The 27,594-nt window shown below is 40.5% G+C and overlaps 1 protein-coding gene across 1 annotated transcript; it reads right to left on the reverse strand.

Moving 5' to 3' along the window:
• On the reverse strand, window positions 1–27,319 carry SLC25A27 (solute carrier family 25 member 27; the record flags this gene model as incomplete). Its single annotated transcript, XM_082664179.1, is given in 10 exon segments — window positions 1–2,276; window positions 2,278–2,343; window positions 7,717–7,819; window positions 8,427–8,519; window positions 12,921–13,005; window positions 16,602–16,714; window positions 18,914–19,036; window positions 22,632–22,716; window positions 24,500–24,691; window positions 27,214–27,319. Coding segments are annotated over 10 exon segments (1,038 nt in total). The 3' UTR covers window positions 1–2,204.
• Between the last annotated feature and the right edge of the window lie 275 nt (window positions 27,320–27,594).

Consider the following 27,594-nt stretch of genomic DNA (forward strand, 5'->3'; position numbering starts at 1 on the left):
AATTAAAAATAAGAACATGTATATTTTTCAGTGAGAAAAAAAAATCATTTGTGAAGAGAAAAAATGGGGAAGCTAAGCAAAGGAAGCTCAGAGGTTAAGTATTATCAATACTGAGCTGAAGATAAATACCACCAACAGTTGTATTATAAGAAAGTGGGCTGAAATGGCTGTCTTTCAGTATGGACACAAAATTACTGAAATTTTATTTCTTTTTACTTACTGTGGGTTATTTGGGAGAGGAACAAGATGATTTCAAGTTGGTAAAATAAAGCGAAGTTCCAAGATACATTAATGAAAATGATTTCACTGGAAAAGTATAACTGTGATAGGATATATGTGTTGGATCTACAGGATTTGGTCAGATTCTGGAGGGTCTCTATGGTTTAGCTAAAGTATGGTGACTCCATTCTAAAATGTATGCTAAAGGCAATTCAAATTCATTTAACATGTCTAAGACAGGAAATGCCATAAAGAAAAAATCTGTTTTTGGAAGATTCAATAGCACTGGGTTGGGATGTTGTGAAGATAACATAAGGCATTTACTTGGTACCTAATCAGGGTACAATAACTGTCAGTTGTAATAATAAGTAAGAGATCTGTATCTTTATCCTGGCTCTGCTACTAAGTAAGTTATGAGCATGAACAACTCTACTTCTCTAGGCCTCTGTTTCCTAACTTAGACAATGGAAGAATTAAACCAGACCATCCTAAGGAGTCATTTCCAGTTAAAAAAAACCAATTATTCATGTTGAATCCAGACACCAAGGAATAGTCTCACTATGTAAGCAATGTTTTTACCTCAAGCCCCTCAAAGAATAAAGCTAAATAAAGTTTTTCAGGGTCCAGTTTGCGTATAATTATTTTGATCCAATATTTACTTGATTTAAAAATGTATAAAATACACACAAAAAACAAAGTTTCCTAAAGCGGTTCTAATACAGAACACTTGAGAACCTAAGTACATAATATTATTTTAAATATATTTAACAACTCAATTCATACAGACTGACAAATGCAATGGAAAAGTAGACCACCGAAAGATTTTAAGAGATTAAACTTCACATTCTGTAAATTCTACAAAAACAATAAACCACTGCATATTAGTACATCACATTAAAATATATTTTAAAGCATACTTCCCCTCTTAAATGGCAGTGATTATACATCAGTGCAACCACAGGGTACTTGTAAACTTTTTTCTGTTCCACATCATTCATGCCCATGATAAATCCTGTTTGGTCAGCTCCACGGTCTTTCTTGGGTCTGAGCTTTTGGGGTTTTCCTATTTTGACAGTTACAGCCTCTACCCATAACTGTAGCCATCCATCCAGAAATGCACACTGTCTGAGGTTGCGGGGAACAGGTGGTATAGAGGTGAATCTGAAGAAATCTCTCACCTTTCTAAGAAAAGGGATGTGATTTAGTGATTGGAGACAAAACTGTACACCATAAGCAGTTTATACTTATCACTTTTTAGGCAGGAGGCTTTGTCAAATTGAATAAGATTCAGGCTAGAGACAGCTTTAGTGTGATTTCTGAGTTCTCTCTCTCTAGGACCCTAAGCGTTAGGGAAGGGGAGATTAAGAAAGGATTTATGTCGACTGACTTCATCTTAGCTTTGCTGTTAACGTGCCACTGCGAGGCTGATGATAACAGATGTTTCTTTATTAAAAGGACCTGTCCACTCGAGCTTTAATCAAATAAACTGCGTTTTTCATATATTGAGATTCTTGAGAGCTAGTGACAAATTCAAGCTGGAATGGGATATGTCACAAAGCAAAGACTCTTTTCTGTTTTCATCAAGATGTGGTCGGTGGCTGTCAGGAAGTCCTTAGCCTGTGTGCTGGCGAGTTAACCAGTGAACACAGATCAACTAACGACAGGGCACTGACGGAAAACGGCGGCTTCCCTTGAGATCCAAACATCATCTCAACTTGATTTTTTTTCATCCTCCTGGCAAGAAAAGGTACATCAACTTCCTTCAACACTAGGGAAATCTCAAACTGTTTATTCATTCACCTCCCTTTAATTTAAAGTATGCACACTTTAATGGCAACAGAAAAGTGAATTATCAAATTTCAGTCGTAAATACTGACACGACAGGTTAAATACGTTCCGTGGTCATTATGTACGTATGTATTTTTCCACATTACTGTTGTCTGCTTCAGGTCTAAGATGCTGTCTCCCTTCTGGCATTTCCTCCTCTAAGCAAGCTCTTCAGCATAGAATAGCATCTCGAAGGTCGAATCTTCTTGCTCAAGGTAAGTGGTCGGGATTTGACTCTTCCTTAGAAAACACTGGGCTGGGTCTCATTGGGAGGCCTTGTGTGATCCAATCAGATTGCTTTTGAACAAAAAGAGGAGTCAAAGAGAACTTGGGTTTCCAGATAAAAATAAAGTGCTGCCCCCTATAAATCACGGTCTCTGTGGAGTAAGGTGTCTTCCTAAAGAGGTAGAAATAATAGGGGGTGTATGTTGCAGATGCCCGCATTTCAATGATAATGAACACTGTATCTTTAAGGGCTGCATCTTTAAGGGCTTAAAATGGACTGACTCCACTCATCTCTCTGATTTTTTCATAAGTAAGCCAGAACACCAGTGACCAAGGGGTCTGAAAGATTAATCAAAGAAGTTAGTGCATATTTCAAAGCAATTATAAATCTTGTACACATATGCATACACATCTTTGAATGATGAACTCATTTTGAATCCACTTAGGCTGAAAACAAGTATTTTGGTATTTCACCTTCGTAGAGCACCTTATAATTTACAAAGCATTTTCATGTCTTATTTCTCACAGATTTCTCTGAACCATTTACAATGGAAAGGAAAGGTACTGATATCCCTATTTTACAGATGAGGACACTAAGACTTAGCAATCAGATGCCTGTTAGCACGTTGTGGAGCTAGACCATGGGCTTCTGGCTTCCATTCCAGGGTTCCTTTTACTGACTGTTACTGGATAAAAGGCTAGGGCTCAGCGTGCCTGAATTCTAGGCTGGGCTCCTTGCCTCTACGTGTAGTTTACATGTGGAGCATGACAAGGGGGCACTTAAGAACTTGAAAGTGAAGATGAAAGATTATCCTTTGAGAGTTAGGTCATAAAACCAACACCTGGTGTATCACCTAATAAATATAAAAATTCACATTAAATGGAGAAAAGGGCTTTTAACTCAGAAAGAACTGACTATGAAGGTGTAACTGTGCCAAAAGGAATTATAAGGGAATGAGGATTGTTCAGTAACAGAAGATAAAAACGCTAAAGACACAGAGGGAAAATCACAGAGGAAACACTGGAAGCAGCCATCAGAGAAAGTGTGTCTCGGATCCAGTTCTCATCTGGTTTGGTTGATAGGTTATGGGTAATATTGATCAGAGAGGAACTCTGATCACATTAGAGTGGAGAAATAAGCTTAAGCAATTAGAATGTAAAATGTATTTGGTTAGAAAGTTTGTAAAGCGATATTTATGTCATTCGTGTTGGGAAATATTGAGCAAGTTATACTGGTAGACTGAGAATATAATAGTGGATTTAGGAGAAGACATCTTAGTGAAATGTACGAAGACAAAGACAAAATAAAGAAGTTGTGACGAAACCACAGTCTTGTGACAATAAAAATGAAGTGAGCCAAGGATATGACTGCAATTGGATCTAGAAGCAGAGGTCTTAGTTAAGAATGGACTAGGCAATCATTCCTACTTGCTCTGGTAATCAGACTTCTTCATAGCACCCAAACTATATGCAAATGAAATAAATATTCATCAGGGATTGAGCAAAGCGAGGTCATATTTTCTCTAACTAGTGGAAGGAACTGGGATTGGGTTTAGCTGGGTTTTGAAGAGGAGTTAGAGGAAGATCATATAGCCAAGTAGCACGCATAGTATATAAACGGGATATACTGAGACTCTTCGTAGACGCGCGTGTGGCCAGGACATGCTTTTACTTGTTTTTTCCTCACTGGCATAGTTGTACCACCGAAAATAATCCAAGTGTATGTGAACCCATGTTGTCGTAACTGCTGGGAAAAAAAAGTTTTTCTCCATTCCTATTACTGTGGGGCTTAACACATAAGTGCTCTTGGGTGTATCTTTTTCAATATTAAGTTCACAAATAAGCTCTTCCTGTTATTGTTCTGTGTTCAGCAAGCAACCTTCTGAGTATAACTTGGCTCCCATATAGCTTGAAGTTAGCTGTCCAGAGGACTTCAGCATCTGGATCACTGGCCAAGTGTATTTCTCAGTATGGCTGAGCCAACGTTGTGGTCCAGTCATCGGTTTCAACGAGCTGGGCTGAAGGGTATCTGTATGTGCAAGGCCAGTTTACTCGGAAGTGCTCAGGAGTTAGGCTTCTAAGCTCAGGGTTCTGCACTGTGATAGATCAAGGCAGTGCCACCCTGGTCATCTTTGGTGCTAATCCAGCCTGTCTCTGGTAACATTTCTCCATCACCACGACCTGTCTCTTTTCTTTTAAAACTTCTATAATGAGCTGTAGGATCTTGAGAAATTCAGTATACTGTCTTAGTTAGGAGCATGGGTTTAGTTAGAGTTGAACAAACTTGCAGTTAATTCCCAGCTCAGCCATATACTAGCTACATGAACTTGAGAGAGTCTCTTATATACTCTGAGCCACGTTTTTCTAATCTGAAAAAGGAGGATAACCCCACCTGTTCTACTAGGTTCTTGTAAGACTTAAAAAAATAATTAATGTGTGCAAAGAGCTTAGCACAGAGCTTGTCATATATTAAGCACTCATTTTTGGGGTCATTTATACTTCGTGAGTCTCATGTATAAAGAGAATGGGTCAGATCAGCTGGTCTCAGCGCTCCTTTGTACGTGATATTCTCCCTGCCCCTCACTTCTCCTGACCGATTTTGTTTTTCATCAGTGGTCTCCCCCGTCCTCACAGTCTCTCACACTAGAAACATCAAAGTCCCATTTCCTTCTCTCTCTCCCTCCCTTTCTCCATCTGATCATTTACTAAGTCTTGTGGAGTCAAGCACAAATGTTCCTGGAATCCATCTCCTCTCCATTTCTACAATCATCTCCTGGCTAGACCACTGCCGAAACGCCCTTTCTTGCGTTCTAGCTTTCAGTGTAGCTTTGACATTGCTGCCACAGTAGTCTTGTCCCCAAGCAAATCTTAGCACATGGCTTCCATGTTCAAACAGATGCTTGCTACCTGCAGAGTTTCACCTAAACTATTGAACTTGCCCCCCGAGATCTTTCTCAGCCTGGTCCCTAAGTGCTCCTCTAGCGTTCCCTCCCACCACCTGCCCGCTGAGGACCTACTGTCCAGCCGCACGGAATTTTCTGCAGTTCACCAGACATGACTTGGTGCCCCTGCTCATGTGGCCCCCTCATGCTTTTCTTGACCTACTGATCAAGAAAACACCTACTGATCCTTCAAAGCTCAGATCAAATATCACCTCTGGGAAGCCTTCTGGGACTTCCCAAAGAGTTCAAGCCATTTTACTCCACTACCTGCGTTCTCCTCTTTTGTTCACAGCACTGGTAGCCTCTTTAGTAAGACTATGTCCTCTGGAGTCAGACTGCCTGGGTTTGAGTCCCTGCCTCCACAGTTACTAACCACCCGGACCAGTCAAGTTATTCAGACACTTTACGCTATCGTTTCCTCCTCTATAGAAGAGAGAGATGATAGTAACCTACTAAATAGATAGTTGGGAGAATTCAGTGAGTTAATCTGAGAGCATGGTTAGCATAGCACTGGCCATATACCAAGTGATTTAGGAATATTAGCTTCATAATTTCTGTAATTTTAACTACTTACGTGTCTATCTTCTCCCATCACATTGTACGCTCCTCTAGCGCAAAAAAAAAAAAAAAATAAACATCTTATTTCTTGGTGTTACCAGCACTTGTAATAGTGCCTGGTTCATGCAGGCCAAGTCAATATCTTCCTTTCCATTAAATAGCCACAGATTTGAGATAACTTCAAGGTACAATCAAGACAATCAAAACTGTATTTCACAACTTAGGTATGCTTTTGTATCAGATATTGCCAAGGGCTTTGGCTATTAATTTCATGTTAATAGATAGATACCTACTACCCTTGGTGCTGTCATTTATCCCCAAAGCTTCAGTTATTATCTGTGTGTAGACAGTGCTCAAATCTCAATCTCCATCCTCATGATTCTAAGATCCAGGCCAATATATTAAGCTAGTCATCTAGACGTCTCTTCTTAGATGACCTATGAGTATCCCAAACTTACCATATCCAAACTAAACTTGTCATTCTACCACAAAATCTTCTTCCCTGCAAATGGTCCCCATTTTAGGAAATTATATCACTGTTTGCTCAGGGCAGGAATCTGGGAATGAAGCCCGACTTTTCCTTGCCTTCTCCAACCATTTCCCCATCCAGTCGTGTTCTTTTTTAGCTCCTTTCTAAACATTTTAAAATTCTATCTTCTTCTGTCCCCACTGCTATATTCCAGTCCAAGTTATCATTATCTGTCATCTGTCACTACTCCTGGTCTTTCCTCAACCCACATGGCAGCCAGAATGGTCTTGCTACAAGTGCACACGTCATCAAGCCAATGCCCCTCACTCTCAGGGGTCCTGTGGCCCTTCCTGATCTGGCCCCTGCCTGTCTCTGGCCTCACCCTGTGCTGCTCTCCTCCACGTCTCCATGCCTTGGACAGCTGGGTTTTCTTCAGTTCTTTGAACGTGTCATATTCTTTGTCCACTCCATCTAGTTCCTCCATCTAGAATGTTCTTTTCTGCCCTTTTGACCTGGCAAAGTCCTACTCATTCTTCACATCTCAATTCAGAAGTCCATTCTCCAAGGAGGTTTTCTTAATCTCCCAGGCTGTCCTTACTTGCTACATATATTCTGATAGCACCAGGGATCCCCACCCCATGGCCCCGACTCTTCCACTCATTGCTGCTGGTTTCTTACTCAGTGTTTGTCCCGACCTGGACTGGAAGCTCCCGACCTAGACTGGAAGCTCCAGCACTGGAGCAGGGGCTGAGACTCTTAGGTTCATCCCAAAGCCAGGCATTGAGTACAGGGCTTTGCATGGAGTAGGTGCTCAGTTAATATTATTATATCATATTGTGTAAAGTATTGATTGTTTGAATTTCTAAACCCATAACTCATCCATTCTTTCAAATATGTTCAAACTTACCAAATACTTGAGTACCTTGTTTTTATTATATTTGTTATGTTACTTCCATAAGTCTATCTAATTCTACATCTTAGTTCACTTCAATAAAAAATAGCATCTAGACCAAATAAAAATTATATAATGTTTTCTTCCTAAGCAGAGCTTTGTGGTGATAAGTATTAATGGGTAATGCAACATTTATCATCAAAGTAGCTAATTTTGTTTGAAACAGTAACATTTTGATAGGAATGGTCTCTAGTAATGAAATCTGTATACCTGTCTCAAAGTATAACATTTTGGCTAAATAGCAAAAGGCTTTACATTTCAGAACAATCTATCCACTGGCTTTCTAACAACATAATATCAACCTATTCATTTCTGATGTAACTGAATTATTTTACCTTAATCTACCAAGGGACTTGGAGGTAAAAGAAAATGAAAAGAGATGTAGAAAAGAAAGAAAGAACCATGATTGGGGGCAGAACCATGCCAAAAGCCAGAAGAGAAAAGGAAAATATTTAGAAAGGAAAAGTGATTTAAGAATCAATATAAAGAAAACAAAAACAAAGGCAGGAAAAACCTAACTTTACCATTCGCAGCCAGGAGGGTAAAAAGCCTTTATAGAGACTCATGAATCCTTCTCCTTGAACAGCCTGAATCAAGCAGTCAGTTGATGATTTATACAGAAGCCCCCTAAAAAGGAAAGAAGACAATTTCGTTAAATTTCTTATGTGTAAATAGATGTATAAATAGAATGTTTAAATGGTCTAAGAAAAGTTACTTAACTATTTTCTGCTAGCTTAGAAAAAATAATATTGGTGGTTCTTTATATAGAGAGCACCTCTTTTGGGTTTAAAGATATTTTCAAGGTTGAGTTCCCTGATTCACCCCATCCTTGGTCTGATAACTTAGAATTCACTCCACCCGATCTCTTCCAGAGAGAACATACTGTTTTATATCAGGTCAAATTACCCATGTTACCTCTAAGTCCTAAGCTTCTGAAGGAAGTGCTCTGGAAATTCTCAGCAGAGTATATTTTCAAAAACTCTTTGAAAACAACAAGGTCATAATAAACACCTTGCGTCTAAATAACATGATGGGTAAATTAGCTTATTTCCCCAAAGGCACAGTACTTTTCCATCAGACACAAAGCAGGTAACTGCATAAAAACAACTTCCCGGTTGAACACATGTAAACACAAAAATACATTTCCATCAAGAATAAATACAGGGAAGGGTCTTTAAAGAACAATATTATTACAGACATTCAGATCCATGGATACTGAAGACTTTCTGTCTACCTTCCTTGTTTATCTCGCGGTTGGTTCATTATTCGGCTTTTGATGACATCAGCGGGTGTTCCCAGAATAGAAGCTACCAGTCCAGAACATAAACTATAGATACAAATAAATGAAATCGAAAGATAATATGTAGCAGTTTCTAAATTTTAAGGAAAGGGGATTGATATTTAGAAAGAATGGAATAATAAATCTAGTACTATAATATTCTTCGTAATAATGCTGTTTTAGCTTAAAATCAATGATAAATTAATTCATTAAAGAGGTAGAAAAAAAGAAGAATCTCCAGTCAACAAATATACATTGAACATCTGCTGTAGGCAGGCACTCTTGTAGGCAGTAAACAGGACAGATAAGATCCTGTCCTCAAGGCACTTACTTGGGAGAGGCAGAGGAGAAATGAATAATTTCAGATGTGGTTAGTGCTATGAAAAAAATAAAATGAGATCACATGATAGGGAGTAACTGGGTAACAGGCAGTCATGGAAAGGCTGGTGGGTGACGGCAGGTCTCGACATAGATGCTTCCTTCTCACCAGCTAGATGAGAGACTAAAGAAGCAGGCAGAGAAGGCTAATTTAAGGAGTCTGATTTATTCTCAATGCGAAGGGAAGTCATTGAAAGGATCGTAAGTGGAGGAATCACATAATTTGGTTCATAATTACCCCCTCTTGAGAAAGGCTTCTGGTCAGTTACTCAAGACAGACAAAATGGATGTGGCCAACCCACTACAGAGTAAATCAAGATTCTGTAAATGAGTGACTGAACAGTGCAGAGACCACCATCAGTTCATTATGAGTGTGCGCAGGAGCGAGGCAATACAGGAACATTATCGACATCCCATAACCCGAGGACCCATTAACTACTGTAAACTTTTCCAGGAGAAACACAGATGACGAGAAGGGGGAGTGGCTATCCTGAACCACAGGAAATGGAAGGCCCAGGACCCAGGAGGTGGCAGCTAAGTCCACAGACTGGGATCGGGGGGTCAGACTGGGCTAATGGAAAGCTAGAAAGAAAAACTGTGGAAAACTTTTATGTCCTTCTGGAACATCAAGTACCTCCCAGAGATAAGGATCCCTGAGTTCCATGCCAAGCAAGGCCTCTTAAGTGTCTGAAGGCTCTGTGGCAGGGCGGCTGAAGCTGCATTAGGAATCTTCACACTGTATTGCTCTAACCTGCTGCAGCAGGAAGTCCCCAAGCTCTTTATGACTCTTGCAGGTCAGAACTGATTGTTCAAAGTAGAAACTCACTTCAGGAATTCTTGAATTCAAGAGAAGGAGCGCATATGACCTATTTACATCTTCCAGCAAATGACCCGACCGTGCATGTAACTTTTCTTGGGCCTCTGTCCACATGACAGGCATTGCCTATGTGGAAAGAACTTACTGTTTCACCATATATATCCCAGGAGGTGTAGACTGCTGCTCTTTTAACATTCTTTCCTATTTGTTCAGATACTTTGCAAGTCCAAGTTTAATATCATTTATTTTAATATACCTTCACGTTTTTACATAGAAATGTCTCAACTAACACAAAATTCACCTACGTTCTAAAACTTAGGTCTACTAGAAACAGCATACAAGATCAATCAAGAGGTAAGGAAAAACAAAAAAAAGAGGTAAGGAAGAACAAAGAAATAGGATAGAAAAAGGTACACAATTTCCCCCTCTTGGCTCAAAAGATTGGAGGGAAACGCTACATTTTTACTCGTCCATTTGCTTCAGAGAGGCTGGGTGCCAGCTCTGCTTCACACATAAGAGCCAAGAGTAGAAACGACTTCTACCAGAGTGTTAATATTATTAATAAATTCTATTTTTTAAATGTAGGTAGCCCTCATTAATTAGTAGTCACTAACTAATTAATTTACTATTAAAGGATTTATTTTTACCTGTATAATAACCACATCAAGAACGCCCTTTGGCAACTGTCGCCCCATGTGGCACACAGAGACCTTAGGGGCAGCTGCCAGTGGTCTGCCTCATCCCCTTATCAAATTGTTTTGAGGAGGTAGTGTGATCTGGCTAGGCTCCTTTAAAAAAAATATATTGAAAGAGAGCAAACAGTATATTAAGGAGGCCTCAGGTAAGATGGTCAAAATGAGAAGAGAGAGGAGTAAAAGGAACGTCAGTTTCATCAAGCTACTTGGCATGAACATTGCTGCTTTTTGCTACTGACCTTTATCACTCCTTGCTAGTAACACCCCAAAGTGAGGCCCAGGACATGGCTAAAGTGATAATGGACCGAGAGTGACTGGGTAAGTCTTCTGTTCTCTCTAGGAGACCAGATGGCCATCTGCAAGGCTAGTTTGTAACAGTCCATCAGCACTCATGCTCATCTGTGATCATTACACAGTGTAAGCTAACCTTTTGCACAGTTTTACCTCTCAGTAGCCTCGTGATTTAAAAAGAGGGAAGAGGGAATTTTTCTGGCTTTTCTGTTCTGTATAATTGCCTGAATTAATTCAACACCCCAGCTTTCTGCTGCATCCCGTAGTAATGTACTTTGCCACCTGCCTCCCCACCTCCCTAAAATCCTAGCCACAGTCTTCTGCTCCTCCTCCCTCACCCCAGAACTTCATTTTACTTACACTATTGTTTTTAATTGTGGTAAAATATACATAACATACAATTTACCGTTTTAGCCATTTCTGAGCCCATGGTTCAGTGCTTGCACCACTTTTACTCCTCTTCTTCGTACCAGATTCCTCTCCCTCAGATGCTGACGGCTCGTATCAATCTCTCGACTGCACGGCTGCAATCCCCTTCGAACCTCCACGATTGCTCATTTTACCCTGTGACACAGCCTGCAGAACTTCCAGATCGCACAGCAGTTTACCTACTTAGCTGTGAGTCTGTGGTTAGCGACTTTCAAGCTGCCTCACGTACCCACAGACTCCCACCAACCCAGTTAAAAACCTGATCCAGTGTATGGAGCTCAAGAAGGAACCAAGTACCAGTCACCCCATTTTCTCAAAACCTGACCTAGAGTAAGTAAGACGAAGTTATTTCAGATTAGGGCTGGAACACAGTGATGGGAAATCCTATGTCTTTCCAAAAAAGACAGATCCATTAGGTAGAGTCGGGTCCGTCAGGCAGATTTACACCTGCTGGGAAATTCTTGAATCTTAGGTTAGAAGTGTGGCATTTTGAAGACCATTTGGGTAGAAAGACAATGAAAAAGAAACAAGAGGTAACATCACCGTGGGACTGTTAGAACTGAATATCCTGCTCCGAGAATAGATCATAACACTGAACAGACAAGCCTCTTGAAAGACAAGAGTATCTCTCAAGATGATATGGGTAGAATGATTGACTGGGTAGAAACTGGGGAAGAGTCTCACAAGCAGAGCGAACAGCATGGACAAAGATAGTGAAGGGAAGACTGTAAGGGTGGGTACAGATATCCTAAGGATGTTTATAGGACAGAGGCCTAAAATCCTCAGTCTTCTCTGTGAAAGAGGTGGCTGGACTACTGGCTACAGAAAATATGGTGTCGCTTGTGAACACACCTGGAGGAAAGTTCGGAATGTGAAAGAAAGCTGAGCAAAGACAGAAAGATTGCCCTAGCGGCACTAAAGATAACACTTACTTTAAAAGAGGAAGAAAAAAAAAAAAAAAGAGGAAGAACGAAGAAAAACTACTCTAGGAATACTAAGGTGACCCTGAAATTTGGAACCGTTTATATCTATGTCTATCTGTATGTCTCCAGATATCACTAATTTGGCACTTCTCACATACTTTTGGGGTTGTCTAAATAGCATAAAGGGGTCTAGAATTTGGAAACAGGATCAGAAGCTAAATAGAATCGTAAGGACCCTCGACATCTATAAAGTTAACTCACTCTAATGGATAATTTGAACTTGTGTTGCAAAGAATTTAAGCTGTTTCTCTTTCCTAGGATGCTCTTCTTTATCGTGTCTCTGTCCGTCACAAGCCACAGCCCTTCAAAACACTTATCTAATTCTGTCTCCTTCGTAGGCCCTTCTGAGCGGTTATTTTTTCTCTCTGCACCTCCCACCCCAACTCTACAGTAACTAGTTCCTTTCTTTTAGCACTTACTGTGCAGTCTTTTTACACTAGTCTTGTTTTTTCCCCTTGGTACACTCCCTGGGAAGGAGTGTGGTTTACCTTTTGTATCCACTGCAGGGCCTTGCACAGTGCCTTTAACCTAAACGATGCTCAGATATACCCGTTGAATTGAGTTGGAGAATCAGTTATCAGAATCTGACCCTGGGATGGCCCCATCAAGGTGCAAATATTTGGGGAGGTTTAACCTGAAGCATTCTGCAACTCTGCCCCTCCCTTCCCCATTTTAACTGCAACAAACTTTTAAGAAAATTGCTCTTTATATAATTGCTCTTTATACTATTGCCTTTCTTTAAGGGTCATATCAGTAGGTTCTCAATCGAAAGAGACAAAAGTTAGAATTTATGCCAAATATGGAAGAAAGGGTGAGATAGGAAAAAATAGAAAGAGACAAACTAAAACAGTCTTACCTTGATAAGCCATGAGTCATGATATTGTCCTCCAGTGGTGTATTCAAAACCAAGTAGTGTTTCACTGTATCGTAAGTGGTTAAATCTGGCAATACATAGAAAAAGAAAGCTTAAATATCATTCGTTCAACAATGAATGTCTTTTGTGTCAAGAATGTGCTAAGAATGGGGCAGGAATGTGTAGAAGGATGAAAGATCCCATTCTTGTTCTCAAGCAGAGGAAAGCAGATGGAGGGGGAGGAAAAGAGTAAGAGAGACAGACACCCAATTATATCATTTGAACATCTGAATCCAGCTCTGCTTAAAGTCAGTTCAACCCCTGCACTTTTCAGTGTTGGAGCTGATGAATTCCTTTTTTTAGCCTAAGTTAGGTTGAGTTGAGATTGTCACTTTAAACAAAAGGTCCTGGTCATTATTCTACATTAAGTTTTGTATACTTTTTTCCTAATGACAATGAAGAGCTGTTGAAGGGTTTTAAACAGGGGAGGGATAGATCCCAATACTGGAGTTTTGTAAAGATTACATACACCAAAGTACAGAGAAGGGAATTGGAAAGAGGTAAGAATGGGTAGATGCATTTTATCATTCACCAGATATCTGAGCACCTGCTGTGTGGTAGGCGCTATTCTAGGCTCTGGGGAAAGAGCCGTGGACAAAATGAACAAAATCCCCATTCTTTGTTGGAGGCTGAGACAATAAACAAGTAAGTAAACACATGGCATTTCGGATGGTAGTGACTGCTGAAGACAAGGCAAGGAGAGGGGACAGCGAGCGTGTGAGGGTGGGGAAGGTTGGTGTATGTGAATTTAAATAGGGTGATCAGGGAAGACCTCGCTATAATATTTGAGCAGATACCTTAAGGAAGCTTGAGAAAGTACACTTTGTAGATATCTATGACAAAGCGTCCCGGGCAGAGCCACAGTGTGTGTTATAGCCCTGAGGCAAAGTCAGCTTTGTATGTTAGAAGAACAGCAAGAACACTAGTTTAACAGGAGCAGAGGCAGCAAGAGTTGGAGAAGGGGATGATTTGAGCAAAGGAGTGACTGACCGGGGCCACGATTTACAAGATCACTCTGGCTGCTCTGTTAAGAGTAGACTATCGGCAGACAAGGCAGATTAGATATGAGGCTGTTGCGGTTCTTCTGGTAAGAAATGATGGTGGCTTGGATAAGAAATGACGGCGGCTTGGATAAGAAATGATGGCGGCTTGGATAAAGGCGTTGTGGAGTGCTGGTCAGAGTTCGGGTGTTTTGAAGACAGAATCAACAGGATCAACAGGGATTGGCCAGCAGATTGAATATGGAGGGAAGGAAAGGAAGCAAAAATGACGGCAAGGTTTTGAGCTTGAACAATCTGAAGGACACAGCTGCCATTTATGGAGATGGGAAAATGAGAATGGACTAATTTAAATGTTTTAAGGTAAGATGATAGGCCCCAGTGATCCTGATTAGAAAAATTTCAGATGCACAGTGGGACAAAATGGCTGTACGTGGGGAGACTAGTTAGGAGACGTTTGTAGTGGTCCAGTAGGAGGAGATCAATACTACTTGGACAGAGCAGTGGCTCCAGGGATGAAGGGAAGTGGATGAACTCGAGATATGTATGCAAGACAGAACTGGCTGGATTTGGTGACTGGTTGGCTGTAAGGAGCAAGGGAAAGCAAAGAGATCAAAATCAGGCCCAGGTTTCTGGGTTGTTCAACCAAAAAGATGATGATATCATATTTTGAGATTGGGAAGAACAGAGAAGGAAGTGATTTAGTAAATGAGCTTGGTTTGGACACACTCAAAGTGATATATTTAAGATAAGCTGGAACTTGAAAGAGAAATCTGGGCTGCAGTAGATTTTGAAGCAATAAATTGAGAACGACAATCTGAAAGGTTTTCTGAAAACCAAAATATCCATCAATATGATGCAGCAGACATCAACGGACTGAAATAGCAGTATATAAAATAGATTTACTCCCTTTGATGTTTGAGTGATATGTTACTATACCTCTCAAAAATGCTATTTATCAGGTTCTTAGAATCATATAATTTTGGTCTTAGGAGTCTTCCATCCATTGATTCATTCACTAAATGTCTGTTGATTATGTACGAGGGACTGGGGAAATGAAGAAAAATGAAACATAGTCCTTGCCTTCAGGGGGCTCAAAATCTAGAGGAGGAGATAGACACATAGTAGAAAGCAATGAAATGAGGTAAAACCGGTAACAGAGATAAGCACGGGGAACTATGGAAACATATAAAGGGGCATCTAACACACCGTGACCTGGGAGGGGCGGCTGCAGGAGGTCTGGGTAAAGTACACGGGTGGGGAAGACACCTCAGCTGTGTATGAAACGATCTGCAGAAGAAAACTAAACAGAAGAAGAGGGATGAGGACAGAGAGTACAGAGGTGAGGAAGAGTCTGGTGTGTGCGGGCAGTGGAACATTTTAGCTCTGGACTCTGCTTCCCTCTCTGCTCCAGAGTCAATGAATTGCTCAACCCCAGAAGACACAGGTTGGATTATACAGGCCTGCTGTGTCATGTTATGAAATTTCCACTTTATTCTCTGAGTGATAAGAAGCCAGTGAAGGGTTTTAAAGATACCAATAACATGTTCCGATCTGTATTTTAGATAAAGCTCGATGGATACTGGGTACAGATTTGAGGGCAGAGGAAGAGACCAGTTAGAGGGCTGTGGCAGTGGTCTAGTTGTGTTTTGATGGTTACTACTGTAAAAACAGTCATTTTAAGGATACTAAGGTAGTAGACATGAGGGGGGAAACTTTCTTTTAATTGAAATATAGTTAATGTATAATGTTATGGTTATTCCAGGTGTACTTCATAGTGATCTGACATGTGCATACATTATAAAAAGGTCACCACAATAAGTCTAGTAACCATCCGTCCCCATACAAAGTTATCACAATATTATTGTAATAGTTCCTTATACTGCATATTACATCCCTGTGGCATATTTATTTTATAACTGGAAGTTTGTACCCCTTAATCCCCTTCACCTATTTTGGCCTCCTACCCTCCTCTCCTCTGGCAACCTCCTGTTCGTTCTCTGCATCTATGAGTCTGTTTTCCTTTTGTTTTGTTTTGTTTTGTAGATTCCACATTGAGATCACATGGTATTTGTCTTTCTCTGTCTGACTTATTTCACTTAGCATAATACTGCGGGGGGGCATTTAAGAAATATTTAGAAGATAGGAGAAATTAATGACTGAATATGGGAAGCAAGAGATGGGGATGAGTTAAGGAAACATTCAGATTTCCAGCCTGAGGTGCCCAGCTGTACAGAATGGATTATACGGCAAGAGGAGCAGGACTACTGGGGGGAAAGATTTGTAGTCTGCATTTAATGACCATCACATACGGTACATATACCAGTTTGAATCTGAGAGGAAGGTATGGTGTGGAGTGTAGCCCTTAGAAATGGTTTGGTATTATCTCCTTATCGTCACAATTTGCTAGTTTTAGGAAATCCTTTTCATATATCAGCATAGAGTAAAGTGAAAATATTCTAGGGAAAATATTCAATTATGACATTATAACATAAAGGAAGACTGTTGCCAGTACATATTATTAAAAATAATAAAATACATATTCTCATTTTCCCCGATGGAGTGCTTATAATTAAAATGATGAAGGCGATTAGGACTTCGCAGAATTCAACGAAGTTTCCATTACCTCCCATGTTCACCAGCGCTGCTCTTTGTATATTGGGTACCCAGCCTGCCCAAAGCCCACGTATTCCTCCTTCAGCTAAGATTTTTGCAAATGCGTGATGCACACCACGAAATCTAAAGGAAAATAATAATAAATGTGAAAACTCTATGCGTTCCTGTGTTTGGAATGCAATTGTATAAGCTTTGCCTATAGCTGTTATGATTTAGAGTAAAGTAACATCTTAACTATCTAGAATTGTTAGAAATTAAAGCAATCCACGTAAGTCTAATTTCCAGATAAACTTATTAGTTCTTTAGAAAAAAAGGCCAACTTTTGATTTAAACACTTTTTTATGGAGATATTTATAAACTGTGACATCCTCTTCTCAGATTATTAAACAGATGAAAACTCCTTTCTTGATATTTTACATCATCTGTGCCCATATTAACTATAGGCAGGAATAGTGGTTATCAGACCTCTGAGTTCATTTTACTAGTATTGTGGGAGACCTTCAAATTTTGTAATTTTACCAAATAACATCAAAAAAATCAGTTCTCATATCATCTCATAAAAGAAGTGATATTTTTAGACCAAGAAGGAGGGAGGAAAATTTCATAAGAGTTCTTAAAACTGAATACTTTGGGCTTTATGAAAATTTATTATCTTGCCTTTATTTTGCACATTTTTCTATACACAGATGAAAAATGGTGCTGAACCATGAACCGAATGTGGAAACCTATGACATAAAATAAAAGCCTGGGTTTTCTATAGTCAGACATACCTGGTGTCAAATACCATCTTACTACTTACTAGCTGTGTGGCTTTTACTCAGGCATTAAACTCTCTGAGTCTTACCAAAAAGAAGGACATTCATAATTGCTATTATGCTATATAAGAAATAGGCTCACGAATGAGGTCACATTAACAACTGCACATTTATTGTGCACTTATTAAGCACCAGACTTTTTATATACATAAGATACAAGTTATTCCTGAAAACTCTATGAAGTGTGTATTATTATTCAAATTTTCATCTGAAGAAACTGAGGCTTAGGGAGGTTAAGGAACTTGACTAGGGTAACAGAGCTAAAATGTGACAAAGGCTGGATTTGAATTCTAGATTGTCTGATCCCAAGGTTCATGCTCTTTACAACATTAAATATTTTTTCTATTATATCAAACCCAAAATGTCCAACATTAGAGACAGAGAAGGAAAAACATTGAGGTGATCAGTTAAAACTCAGACATTGCTGGACCCCAACGGTTCCTTCTCTCCATGTATCAAACCAAGGCAACATTACTTCACCCTGCTACATAGTAATCAGAAGTTGTTACAGGACGACAAAACGGGTCCTGGGATTCTGTAAACTACTTGGTTAAGTCAGTGCGGTACCCTTTTCTCCTCTGCTGTACATGTTACTTATCTCCCTGTTGGGAAGGGGGCCTGGACTGCCACAGCCCAACCCCACTTTCCACTGAGTCAGCTGGAAGAGCAGCAGAGTGGAGGGCAGTGATCGTGGTGAACCTCCAAATGAGGCCCCCAACCCCCCCTGACCTCTGGCTCAGTGGCACAACTGCAGTGTTCAGAGGATCAGACCCCTTCATACTCAACTCAGGGCATCCTGCACTTCTCCTCTTTCCTGGGAGAGGTCTGTCTATCTATCTGCAAGATTTGCCCCTTTCCCAGGGGAAACTGCCTAAGTGGTATTTTAGTAAATTGTTGAACAAGAGGCCCTTTGAAGAAAGGCAGACTTTGACAATATAGGGTAGTGCAATAGGAGGATTTTATATCAGAACAGCATAATAATAATAAAAACTTGGGAAAAGAGGAGCGAAATTAGGGAAGGAGGAACAATTTGCAAGGTTCACCTTGCTGTTTCCCTTCCTTCAGAGAGAAAGGGAAAGAAAGCAAGCTTTCTGGCACCTGATGAGCCAGGCACTCTGTCAAACCATCTGAGACAGTCCCTTTTAAAGATGAAGAAACAGACTAGAAATGTTAAGTGACTTCCACAATGCCAAGCCACAGTGGCAGAATCAGAATTCACACCAGGGCAACTGTTAATGATCAGACTCTTTATATCAAGCTGCAGTAGGGGACAAATCTAGCTGCCTTGTCTGGGAAAGCTTGCATATGTACAATTTGTCTGGTAGAGAACATGTACACATTGTCAGGCAAAGAAAAGGTCCATCTCACCTCTCCCCTTAGTGAATACCACTTCCAAATTAAGAGTCAGAATTAATGTCTTTACTGAATGTTGGGTTACAAAAATGCATAAGTCATTAGGGAATGTTCAAGGGGGAAAGGAAAGTTACTCATTGGTTGGAGAACTTACCGCAGTGGTTTTCCTTCAAGTTTCCTTTTTCCTTCCATTTGCATCTGAACCTTCACTAGGTCAGTTGGGTTGGCTAAAAATTGGCCAACAACACCAGCCATCATCCCTCCAATCACTGATTTCCTAATTATAAAAGGGGATACATTTTTTTAAAGGTTGCTATCAATTTCACAGATTCTGTAGGGAATAATAACATGCTGGTACAATCCCCGGGGTAAGAGATTTAAGACACAGTGAAGCAAAGAATAGACCCGGACAAATCACAGAGGTTTGTCTGTTTACTGATGGGAGGGTCCAAGGACCCGGAGGCGTCGACATTCAAATCTGAAGTGCCAGGGGCCTTTCATGGCCTGAAATTCAAAGGAAGGGCAGTTGCTTCAAAGACATAGTTTAACTACAGTTTAATTCTGACCACAGGAGAATAAAAACAGCATTGATGTAATCAGTTTAACAGACAAAGGCTGGTAGGTCAATTTTTTTTTTTTTTTGCAGTATGTGGGCTTCTCACTGTTGTGGCCTTTCCCGAGGCGCAGGCTCAGCAGCCATGGCTCACGGGCCCAGCCGCTCCGCGGCATGTGGGATCTTCCCGGACCGGGGCACGAACACGTGTCCCCTGCATCGGCAGGCGGACTCCCAACCACTGCGCCACCAGGGAAGCCCGGGTAAGTCAAATTTTATGGATTACTATTTTAGTAGTTTTCCAAGGGGAAGGGGTTTTGACAATGCTCCTCTCTTTGAAGAAACTTTCTGTCCCTGGACTCTTCCTCATCGTCACCTCCTGGAGCCAACAGGGAACAAGTCTAGGCTATTGTACTTAAACATGCCCTGAATCCTTCATCTTCTCCCTGCTCCAGCTGCTCCTGTCTCGGGACAAGCCCCAGTCATCTTCTACTGAGATTATGGCAGTGGCCTCTTGGGGGGAGAGGGGTAGCTAATTTCTTTGTACTCTAAAACAATATTTGAAGAGGTACAAATGAGTACAGAGTAGAAAAGGGTCCCTATCCCCAGTTCCCCTCTTCTGAAGTGATCGCAACGACTAGTTTCTCTTATACTTTTCTAGAGATAATAACAATGCGTTCACTGAATGCATTACATCAGGCACTGTTTTAAGCACTTTTACAAATATCATTTAATTCTCAGATAGACTCTATGACATTAGTACCACTGTTATTTCCTCTTTACGGGTGAGGAGACTGAGGCACAACGCAGTTAAATGACAGCTCACACAGTGAGGAGTACAGCCAAGATGTAACCCCCAGGCAGTCTGAGTGCACAGTCCACAGTCTTAACCACTAAGTTACAACTGACGGCTTGTGCACACGAGCGCGTATATATAAAGTATCTTTTTTAAAAGTACAAATGCAGGGCTTCCCTGGTGGCGCAGTGGTTGAGAGTCTGCCTACCTATGCAGGGGACATGGGTTCGTGCCCCGGTCCGGGAAGATCCCACATGCCGCGGAGCAGCTGGGCTCGTGAGCCATGGCCGCTGAGCCTGCGCGTCCGGAGCCTGTGCTCCACAGCGGGAGAGGCCACAACAGTGAGAGGCCCGCGTACAGCAAAAAACAAACAAAACAAAAGTACAAATGCAGAATGCCAGGTTGTATACTGTTCTGCTCTTAAAGGTTATCTCTGTCAATTCATATAGAGCTGCCTCATTTAAAAAACAGTTTCATAGCATTCCATTTTATGACCACTCCATAATTTATATAAGCAGCTAACTCTTCACTAAGAAATGTGAACATTTATATGACATTTGATTGATCCTGCCAAGTTCCTTTTCACAGTACTTGTATCAATTCACGCTCCCACCAATCACCTATGAGCATGACTGTTTCTCCTCACAGCGATGGGTGCAGTATGTTACCACTGGTTTTCCTCTTTTCGAATCCCATAACCACACCTCCTGTGTGATTGTTACATGATTCTACTTATTAGGCATCTGTGTCTATTACCGTGAGTCTAGTCAGGGACTATGTCGGAGGACCATGCCTTTTTCATCACTATATCCTCGGTACTAAGTATAGGACTGACACAGCATAATCACTCAGTAAAGACCCAGTGACTGAGTGAATTGTTCTGACGGGGTCAGAGGACACGGAGGCAATCCACCCTGAGAGCTGGCTTCGGTGACATGTTTCCTTTGAACTCCTTACCTAACCCTTTCACATCTGGAAGAAATTACAGAATGCAAGAACTATTAATCTATTCCTTCTCCAACTCTGGGAAAGCAACTAGTATAGCTTAAAACATTACAATTTTTCAAAAACAGCACCAAGAGATTTTGCCTGGAAGATGAAATTCTACTTATTGCCCTTTTCTTACAGTTGTGACTTGGATTTTTTTTTTCAGCCCAAAAAAGATATTATAGGCATCTTTATATGTTCTTCATATAAAACCCATTCTTCAAATAGCTGTGTTATGTCTCCCTGTATAAATGTCTCATAACTTATTTGACTACTTCCAAATTGCTAGTTATTTAAATTAAAAAATTTTGCTATTATCAACACTGCTACAGTCCATATCTTTCTGTGCATGTGTGTGTGTGAGAGACTATGCATAGGTACAAATATTTCTGAATGATTCTAATCATAAAGGAGGAGTTGCTAGGTCAAAGGACTACACATTTAAAAATTTTAGGGACTTCCCTGGTGGCACAGTGGTTAAGACTTCATGCTCCCAATGCAGGGGGCCTGGGTTCGATCCCTGGCCGGGGAACTAGATCCCACATGCGTGCCGCAACTAAGACCCGGTGCAACCAAATAAATAAATAAATATTTAAAAAAAAAAAAAATTTTTAACAGGTAAACTTTATGCTCCAAAAAGGTTATAGTAACTTACATTCCCCTTAACAGTTTAATGGCTAAAAGTGCTTATAATTAATTTCCCTGATTACTGGTGAGGTTTTTTACATTTTTACATGTAAATGTAAACATTTTTACATGTTTAATGAACACTTACATTCCTTCTTCTGTGAGTTGCCTGTTGATATCCTTTCTTGATTTTTCCTTTTATGTTCTTTATGTATTTTTTATTGATCTACTGGAGTTCTGTGTATTTTACTTGTATTAACCTATTTTTCTCTGTTTCTATTTTAAATGTTATAAGCGATAGGCACTTACATTCATCATCTCATCTAATCTTACAAAAACAAAATCCTGGTTGTAGGTATTAACTTCCAGAGCAGAGAAAACTGAAGATAAAAGAGGTGAAGTAGTTTGCCCAGGCTACATGGAAATAGAGCAGGAATATGCGCCCATGTCTGTTTGACTCTAAAGCTTAGGGTTTCTCAGTAGAAAGAGGCATAAAGAAGGTGCTCCATAAGAATTCTTTTAATATTAAAATATTAAATAATATATACATAATTTTATATAGGTATATACATGTATGTTTGTATACAATATGCAGTAAATGTTCAATTATTTGGATTTTTATTGTAATTATTTATTATTTTAAGCCTATACCTTGAGGCAATTTTGGTACAAATGCACAATTTTATACAAATCTAATGGATAAATAGTAAAACCTTCCGGGCACTAGTATAGTTTCTTTTTCTTTTTTAATTGAAGTATAGTTGATGTACAACATTAAATAATTTACAGGTGTACAATATAGTGATTCATAATTTTTAAAGGTTAGGCTCCATTTGTAGTTACTATAAAATATTGGCTATATTCCCTCTGTTGTACAATACAGTATATTATTTTCAAAACAAAACTTACCAAAGGGGATAATGCTTATCTTCACTTTTGCCAAACACAACTTCACGGAGATGTTCGTAAGTGACCATTCGACCTCCAGAGTACACTGTGCAAGACAGAGCATTGAAAGGGTGAATCTGGTCCTGTGTTTAATAAAACAAGAGGATGCTTTGACATGGCCTGGTCAACATCTCTAGCTGTGTCTTTCTCTGACACACCCTAGGCTTCAGACACCTGGTCTTGATGGTTCTCCAAATGGGCATGCCTTTTAAAACCTCGGGCCTTCTCCTGTGTTATCTAATCTTTCTTGAATGGCTTCTCCCTTTCCTGACTTGCTAACTCCTCCTATTCTTTCAATACTCAACTCAAAGAACATGTTTTCCAAAAAGTGCCCTCTGACCTGGCCTCCAGTGTTCTAGGCTGTCATTGCACCTGCCATGCTTCTCTGATCCCCCAGAACTATCCAGGCATGTGTCTAATACGGCATTTATCATCTTGATTAGAAATTAACTTGATTTTCTTGTTCATCTTCCCATCAGACCATGAGCCTTTCAAGGCGGGTTTTGTGTCTTTTCATTATACTATATGCCCTAGTACAGAGCTTGGTACACAGCAGGCATTTTCACTCAGTAAACATGCACAACTTCACTGGATAATTTATTATGTTAAGGTAATTTTTCAGTCAAGTGTCAAACATATGAAATGAATCTTAACTGTAAAACCACAGATGGTGGTCAACAAAATACAAATGAAAAGAAGTAAAACTCAAGACGATAATGGGAAGCAAGGAGAAACTATCAAAAAAAAAAAAGAAGAAAGAAGAAAAATTGTGAAAATCAGTACATGGTACTCATATAGAGAGCTTTTCTTGATATCTGAAGAAGTTTAATGAAGTATTTTAAGATATTCAAAAACATACAAAGCACCAAAACAATAACAGTCTAATCACACTTCTGGACAGTTCTTGGTGAATACACTCTAACCTGCTCATCTGGAGAACTGAAGCTTTAAAAACACAGAGCTGGTAAACATTAGTACTGGGCACTTTTCTGATCAAGGGTCCCTACGTATTTGAGGAATGATTATGATTAGAGAAGGAAAACGCCATACCCGTCCTATCTCCTTTTGAAGGCAAGTTTATTCTCCTGTCCACAAGCTGCAAACTCAGCAACTCCTATCTATGTGAGTGCCCCTTTGGAAGCAGAGCAGAAAAGTGTTCTCATTGGCAGCAGTGTAATTTCAACTACTTTCCTTTCAGAGTGACTAAGGACCCACCTAGGTGGCCTGGGAACTGAGGAAAAAATCACCTGTGTTGCATTTACTCTATTGCCAAGGTTGGATTAGACAGTCATCCCTGTTCACTTTCAGATCAACCTGGCCTCTGACACATGGGACAGAGACTGGTGAGGCATTGCACTCAAATATAGTTTAATTTTCAAAGAATGTAAAAAAAATATTTTTAATTTTGTGTTTAAAGTTCCTCAAGTGGAAAAAAAATCAACTATTCATCTTTTTCTTTCTTAAACTTAAATAAAAAACATTTTTATTAGGAAGATTTTCAAGCATACAGAAGAGTAGAGAAAAATAATACAATTCCCTATATATCTATCATGGAGATTTATCAATTGCTAACATTTTCACCATATTTGCTTCTTTTTTTTTTTGCTTAATTATTTTCAATTACATTAGAGACATCATGACAGTTCATCCCTAAATACTTCTGTATGCATTTCTAAAACCCTAAGGCTATAATTCCTTAATAACCTTATATTCATTTATCATATTAGCAGAAGAAAACTAGCTGGCTTTTGAACACAGCTCAACAGGAAAGCAGAGGAGACAAACACAGAACTCGTGACAAACTCACCAGCTAGAATCAAGATAAATACCTATGTGTCTGTAAATGGCAGGTGTCACTCCTTGCCAGAGCTTTAGAAAGCCTTCCTCTTGGACAATCCCCAGGGCCGTGCGCACCATGCCCCTATAGGGAGCAGACTCTCTTGCACCGTCTCCCAACCGAGCAAGGGCAGCTTCTCCTTGTATTTGGAGTCGAGTTTTTGTGAGATCGAGGGGAAAGGTTGCTAACAACAACAACAAAAACAAAACGAGGGGGAAACCCATAACATTCAGAGAAACAAACAAAATTTTTTAAAAAAATCACAGGACCCATATTTTAGTCAGCACAAGATGGGTGATTCTCAAATTTCAGAATACATCAGAATCAGCCAGGGAGGTTGTTAAAAATTACACATTTCCTAGCCCCACGCCTGTGGAGTCTCAGTAGGTTGATGGGGTTTAGACATCAGTTGATTCTTATACACTCCCAAATTTGAGAATCACTGTCCCAGAGCAGCCCCAGAGCACCAGAAAGAAAGCAAAAAGTGACCAGCCCTTGGGTTCTTTTTCAGTCAGAAATTTCAGTCCAAAACCTACTTTAGTCCTTAATGTTTGCCTTCCAATGTGAATAATTTCCAGTATCCATTGCCTGTGATGTGCCCTGGACTGCAACCATGATTAAGAGCCAATGCGACTTTTAGAATACTGTACTACTTATGACAGGTTCCTAATAAATGCCAGATGAAGCTGAATTCTGTCATTTCGTGGGTGATGTTTGCATGTAGATGAATCACTGACCTGATGTCTGAGAAAGAGAAGATGCAACACAGGGTTTATCGTGTCTTTTATATCAAAGGGTGGCAGGCTCAATATTCTTTCAATTAAGGAATATGTTGAGTTGGTTTTCCAGCACTGATGAGTTTTATGCATGGCTTCCTTACAAATACCACCTGTACTTGAAAAATTTTTCCCTAATGATTACATCTTGAATTAGAGATAGACCTCTCACCTGGAAACAGAGTGAAGCTAACTGGCTCACATAAGGAAGATCAAGCTCATAACTTTATACACACAATGATTCAGATAAGTTCATTAACATTAGTGACATTACATAAATCTTTTCAGTGACCACCACCTGATACAAAACCATAGCTATGCCTTTTCCAAGAGAACACAGAGACGGGGGAAGAGAATATTCAGTCTCAACCACTGGTCTTTGGAAAAGTTAATTATCTTGCTGTTGGTTTTTCTAAAACACAAGTTGTGTGCACATAGAGAATTTAAGCAATCCTCTGTTGACATATGAAACCTGAAAAGTCTTAAGATATAGGCACCTCTATATTAGCATAGGTTATGCCTCTTAAAATCACTTTGGTTTTCTTGCTGGTTATTTAAATAATGCTTCAGGTTCTGATCCTAAATCATTTTGTACTCAAAACCATCTCATATTTTGATTCCCCTTCCCCCATTCAATTCTCCATGAAATTTTAACAGGAGGAATGTTCCTTTACAAAAGCCATTGGTCACAGGGGGAACATCAGGTTAAAAAAAACAAAACAAAACAAAACCGGGAACATAGCTAATCATTTAGCAATCTGCTTTTAAAACTTGTTTAAGTTAATGAATTGTATTTCAGTAGAAACAATGAATAATAAAAATTTGCCATCAGCTTTGGGAGAAGAGAAAGAAAAAAAAACAGAGGGTCCAAAGGGCAAGAGTGGAGGAGCACTAAGGGCAAACAACAGATCATGTTCTGCCTCTGCTGGAAATACAAAGTACACTCATTTTAGAACAGGACAAACTAACATTTACACATCCAAGCTATTCCTTTTTTTTTTTTTTTTTTTTTTTAACAGGCAAGAAAATGAAAGGGTAATCTTAAAATGCACAGTGAAGGCAGGGAAAACACAGGCACTCCAGTCACAAAATTCTTGGAAGAAACACCACCTGTTCTTGCAAGGGCATCATAGTTCTGCTCTAGGTAGCCCCTTAAGTTTTCTCTGACTTGCTTATGCAGATGTAACTGTTCATCCTCTCTGCTCTTATGATACTTAATAACATCTTCATTATAATAAGTAGCATAATGTAATTGTCTGTCTCTGCATGTCTCCCCACCAGCCTGTAAGAAGGTCAGGGCTGGGTCTTCTGAACTCTATCTCTACTGTCTCCAGCACTGTCATAACAGTGTTGCAATTAGCGGTTGCCTTGCCTTGGGTTTAACGTTTATATATTATTAACTTCTCAGAGTCCTGCAAGGTAAACACAGTATAGATGAGTTCCACGCAAAGAGGTCAACTGGCAGATGCTGAGTGGATGCTCGGTAAGTGATGGGTAACGAACTTAAGTCCCACAGGTTGGGTTCACAACTTGGACCCAAAACACAACGATATAGTGACGCTGCGTAAGAATATAAATAACAGAGATGACCTCAATAAAGATGAAGAGTGGACTGGGTTTTAAAAAGGGCATCCTCACGAAAGAGAAAACGATCCCTATAGAGGAATGACAGCTCAGGAAGCTTCTAAACGGACACATTCAGGCGCAATAGCACACCCGAGGGAGACGAAATTGGAAGGAAGAGACCTTCGTGACCTCCAATCCCTCCTCCTTACAAGGTTGGCCTTGCCCCCACCCTGCCACACCTGCAGGACAGGTGTGGACCAAGAGGGCTGCATCCACCCAGAAACGAAGCCACCCGCCCGGTCCCCCACCCCCGCGCGACCCCTCGACGACTCGCGGGGGAGGCCCAGGCTGGACGGCCGGGTACCTAGCTCGGCCACGGTGGCCGCGCAGCCCGACAGGAGGAACTTGCTCGCGCGGGGCCATCTCTGGGCGAGCGGCGAGAGCCTCTCCTCATCCTCCGGAGTCGACATTCAGCAGCAGCACGGGAGGACGATACGCCCCTTCTGGCCCGCGCCCCGCGCCGCGGCTGGCCTGCCACCTGGCCAGAGCGGCTCCTCCTCAACCGGCGATCGGCGGGGCGGGGACCATTTCCCTTGCTCGACTCCGCCAGATGGGCCCACCGAACCTGCACCCTCTCCCTAGCAGCCTCGGGCTTGAGCAGCCCAGTGGGGTGAATTCGGAAAACAACGCGAAGCCCGCGAGGCTTCTGGGAAATGTAGTCCGCATGGCTCCGCCCCTCCTGGAC

Source organism: Grampus griseus (assembly GCF_964374135.1).
Source record: "Grampus griseus genome assembly, chromosome: 10".
Taxonomy (NCBI): Eukaryota; Metazoa; Chordata; class Mammalia; order Artiodactyla; family Delphinidae; genus Grampus; species Grampus griseus.